We start from the raw sequence: 5,135 nt of genomic DNA on the forward strand, positions 1-5,135 counted from the left end.
ACTGACCGGACTTCAGACCTTCGTCACCCATACCAGCCGACGGAGGGTGGAAACCCTAATAAATGAAATGAACAGAACAAGTGAAAGCTTATCCGAGGAATAAACTAACATTTTGACCTTCCCTAATTAAACATATAATTTACAAGTTTATCATAGTTTTTTTTGTTTCCAATCCTACCCTTATAATACCCATGATACTCTTTAATGATATCCATGATATTGGTGGGCGATAGAGTATCATTGAATCAATCTAAACCACCGGATGAAGAAAATAGATGGCATACACTCATTTAGGTGTACCGTAAAAATCTTCTAATGGTAATATTAGGAGGTTGCAATCTGCTCATAAAAACATTGTCAACCAAATGTTGACATCAATGCCATTACTAATACGCAAAAATATTTTCCAGTGACAAAAACGCTGTCAACATGTTGACTCCAAACATTATGTTTCTTCTACATGTCAGACAATCCATCGCGAATTGAAGCACATAATTTTCTCCCTCTAGTTAAACAAAAAATTAAAGAAAAAACATCACAAAAAAAATCAAAGAAAAACAAAAAATGTTCCAAAATTGTAAAGAACCAAGACCACCAGGAGCAAACGCCACGCGAATTATGCAGCTAAACTGTGAGGCCTACTGCCGCGTCAGCGGCAGCAGGCGCACCGGCACGCCGTGGCGCGGCCGGAGCGTGAGCACGTTCACGGGCGCGTGGCGGTACTCGTCAGAGATGCCGAAGCGGAAGCTCGCGATCAGCATGGCCAGGACAACCTTGGCCTCGGCCATGGCGTACGCCTGCCCGATGCAGTTGCGCGGGCCGGACGCGAACGGCAGGAACCGCCCTGCCCACGGCCGCGCGCGCCCGGGCGCGAATCGGTCGGGCCTGAACTCGTGCGCGTCCGCGCCCCAGACGGCCTCGTCGTGGTGAATGGCCAGGACCGGGATCCACACCGACGCGCCCTTCGGCACGCGCAGCTCGCCGGCGCCGGCACCGAGCGTGATGTCCTCGAACGCCATCCGCGGCAGCAGCGTCGCCGGCGGGTACAGCCGCAGCGTTTCGTTGATCACCATCTGCAGCTGCATGCACGCGCGGCGGCGAAACGTTACTGCACAAGTGGCTGGCATGGACGGCAAGCGGATGGAACGCATGGTTCGCCGGAGTTAGTGGCTTACGACGGTGAGCTTGGGAAGGTGGTCGACGGTGGGAGGAACGTCGCCGCAGACGTGCGCGATCTCGGCGCGCGCCTTGTCCTGCCACGACGGGTTCGTGGCGAGCAGCATGATGGCCCAGGTGAGGAGCAGCGCCGACGTCTCGTGGCCGGCGAAGAAGAAGGTCTTGCACTCGTCGATCATCATCTGAGCGTCGTACCCCAGCTCGCCGTGGCCGGACTTCTTCTTCCTCTCCATCTCGGCAAGGAGCATCCTGAGCAGGCCCATGCCGCACGCTGAGGACGGCGTCCGGCCCTCGTCGGCGATCTCGCGGCTGCGCTGGATCGACTCCTTCAGCACGTGCTCCAGCTCCCCGTTCAACCGCTTTATTTCCCGCCTGTATTTGCTTGGAAAATACCTGAAATGAAAACAGTGGATTATTATCACGTTCAAAAAAATATATATCCACTGAAAAATACTACTATACTGCTAAAAAAAGAGCAATGCACGGACTATTGAGCATTGAAATCTTTTTTTTAACGTGTGACATATCGATTTTTGGCGTAAACGAATTTTCGATTTTGAAAGAAGACATAGTGTATCACTATGAGACTCGTTTAGAACATGAGATTTTTGTAGGAATTTTGCAAGGAACAATTTAGTTCTTAAATACGTTTAGTTTAAATTTCATGTGCATGGAATTGTCCTTTATATTACCAGCATTTTAGAGGAAAATAAGCTTGTAAAATGTTCAGTGAGACTAAGACCCATGGGCACCCTTTCTGCGCACTGGTGGGTCCTACATGTCAGCGAACATTCAACGAACGGAATAGACACAGGTTCTGCTGCGTTTTTGGCAATGCTCTGTTTTGGACGTGGAGCAGAGGAATTGTGACTCACTGGCTGCCAGGGACCCAGAGGTAGCGGCTGGAGCGTGCGGTGAGCCGCTGCAGCTCCTCGATGAGGTGGAAGATGCGCTTGCCGGTGTCGTAGCTCATGTCGAACTCGGTGCGCGCGATGATGTCGCCGGCGAGCCTCGTCATGTGCGCGCCCACCTCCACCTCGTTCCCGGCCCTCGCCACCGCCTCCCGCAGCGCACGCACCGTCTGCCGGGTGCACTCCACCATGTGCCCCACCCTACCCTGCCACGGCGTCACAACGACAGGTCAAGGAATGCGCGACGTGCCGGTGGTGGCGTCGCCGCCATGCGTGCGTGCGTACACGGTTACTACCTTGAGCCTGTCGGCCATGAAGGCTGGCGCGACGACGTGGCGCTGGTGCGACCAGGTGGCGCCGTTGGCCATGAGCAGGCCGCGGCCGATGAAGTGCTTGGCGCCCTGCTGCTGCAGCCACGACTTGCCGGTGACGTGCGCGTGCCTCGACGACAGCAGCTCCCGCACCATCCCCGCGTCCGTCACGCACACCCGCGGCTCGCTCCCGTACCAGTACACGAACAGCCTCCCTGCGCACGCACAAAACACCGAACAACTCCTCCGGTCAGCTCCGCATCCGCGCCGCGCCGCGCGCCCTAGGCCGGCCGGCAATGCAACTTGAGCTACTCACCGTACATCTTGGACCAACGGACGTAATGAGGCAGGAGGCGGCCGACGATGTCGTGGCTGAGAGATCCCATGTCGCAGGCGGTGGTCTCGGCGATAAGTGCGGACACATCACGGAGGTTCCCAACAAGGAGGCGCGCCGGCGGGCCATGGACGCCCTGGCCGGCCAGGATTCTCTGGATCCTCATCGGCGTGAGGCAGTAGCAGGAGACGGTGACCAATACGGCCCTTGTCAGCATGAACAAGAGTGGCAATGCGAGCACGAGGCCGAGTAAGCCCAATGTCATCTTGGCCTGGTTTTGTTTGCAAGTGCCAGTGGCAGATTGCACTAGGCGCCCTGCATATATATAAACACCAAGAAGAGGGGCATGTAACACCCGAATCTTAAACAATGAAAAAATGAGAATAGCTGGCCTACGGTCAGTCCGCCGCTTAAAGAAATCGGCTACTGCCCCCACGGCCTTAAGGCCTAGCTAAGCCGACGCCTCAAACCTTAGTCTAGTGCCGCCCTTCGCCCTAGCCACTGCAGCTCGGCTCCGATCGCACCACGTCGCGCTGGCCGACCAGCCGTGTCGTCCCTCACCCTTTGCATCGCCCCTGGCCCTTGCATCGGTCGTAGCTACGTTGTGCTGTGTAGTTGCTCGCCTCATGTCGCTCGCCATTCGGCCTAGCTTTGGATTATGATGCTTACTTTTACTTATAAATAGATAACATTTACGGTACACTATAATACTAGATAGTAGAGAGTATCATTGTTGTGATCCAACCATCTATTTTAGTAGGTATTAATGTAATTATCTTGATACCCTTAGGGGTATATACGTCATTGACTGACCGGATTTTGAACCTTCGCTACCCATCATCGACCGACTGACGGAGGATGGAAACCCTAATAAATGAAATGAACAGAATAAGTGAAAACTTATGCGAAGAATAAACTAATATTTTGACATTCCCTAATTAAACATATAATTTACAAGTTTATCATAATTTTTTTTCCAATCCTACTCTTATGATACCTATGATACTCTTTAATGATACCCATGATACTGATGGGCGATAGAGTATCATTGGGCCAATCTAAACCACCGGATGAAGAAAATAGACGGTATGCACTCATTTAGGTGTACTATAAAAGTCCTCTATAAATATTATGTTTGTGGGAATTATGTGTTTTTTTATTATACAGGAAAGAGGTGGTTACAGAGGAAGCTCTGTCGAATTTTCCAAAGTTACCAGTTTTGGTAGGTGTTATGTAGTGATCTATGAATATTGGATACCTTGTGTATTACAGTTAATATCAGAGTCAGTAGTTCCTTAGGGAATAGTGAATGGTGAACCTAGATAAATTGTTATTAAACTTGATATTGGCTGAGCCAAGTTAAAACTTGACACACTATACATAATATGATAGGTTTGTATGGGCATGCATTGTATTTACGTTGTTGTCTGAAATTCTTTCTCTTATGTATTTTTTTAGATATGATAAACTTATGTTGATCGTGTCCTTGGTTAATTTTTGTTGATCGTGCATGTGAAGGTGCTTGTGAGGGACGCACCGATAGCCATGATGGTGCTTGTGACTAGGGTCGCACTAGAGGTCGTACCGGCCAGCCAAGATACCGGCACAAGTAGTGGAAGAGAACCAGTAATCTGAAGAGCTTGTGGAACACTCAGTTGCCAAAGCTGAAGCAGCCTACTGTTGTCCCAATGGTCTCTACAGTTCAAAGAATGACATATCAAGATGGATATCTATGTGATGGACATATCTGATGGGTCAGGGATGCTGACGGATGCTGCTTATTGGTTGCGCAAGATAGAAAGGGTCATGGATGGGTGTCGGATGACGCTAGCGAAGAAGGTTGAATTTGCACCACATCAGCTGGTAGGTCAGGCGGATATCTAGTGGGATGGAGTTTTAAAGGCGTGGATCCCTGCTCATGGTGGCACTACTTGGGAGTTCTTTATACATCAGTTCACAGCCAAGTATTACCCATCTCTTTCAGGGATAGGATGAATGATGCGATGAACTATATTCAACAAGAGAGTAAGACGGTTGATGAGTATGAGAGGGAATTCAATAATATTGTTTGTTTTGTGCTCAATATGGTGTGTGATGAGCATGAGAAGACTAGAAAGTTCTTAAGAGGCCTTAATGTACGATAAAGAGAGGTGATTAGGAGAACTCCACCCACTATTTATCTTGCAGCAATTGAGGAGGCTAGAGGAATGGAGTTGGAAATTCAGCTTACTACAAAGCAGCAGAGACGTATCGGGAGTGTGAGTGTCCAGAGTGGTGGCTAGAAGAGGGGTCCCTAGGAGAGAGGAGAGTCCATTCAACGAACACCTTTCAAGAAGTTTAGGCCAACACAGCAATCCCAGCAGTCTCAATCATTTAGGACCAAGCAGCCAGGGACCCAGCCTT

General features: G+C 50.2%; 1 protein-coding gene across 1 annotated transcript; it reads right to left on the reverse strand.

Moving 5' to 3' along the window:
- Positions 1-387: 387 nt before the first annotated feature.
- LOC133899411 (cytokinin hydroxylase-like) lies at positions 388-3,014 on the reverse strand. The gene is made up of 5 exons (XM_062340400.1): positions 2,715-3,014; positions 2,384-2,613; positions 2,052-2,293; positions 1,176-1,569; positions 388-1,079 (listed from the first exon to the last, which is right to left on the reverse strand). Exons 1-5 carry the CDS (start codon positions 2,995-2,997, stop codon positions 639-641), a joined length of 1,590 nt encoding a protein of 529 aa, XP_062196384.1. The 5' UTR covers positions 2,998-3,014; the 3' UTR covers positions 388-638.
- Positions 3,015-5,135: the final 2,121 nt, after the last annotated feature.

Source organism: Phragmites australis, chromosome 18, assembly GCF_958298935.1.
Source record: "Phragmites australis chromosome 18, lpPhrAust1.1, whole genome shotgun sequence".
Taxonomy (NCBI): domain Eukaryota; kingdom Viridiplantae; phylum Streptophyta; class Magnoliopsida; order Poales; family Poaceae; genus Phragmites; species Phragmites australis.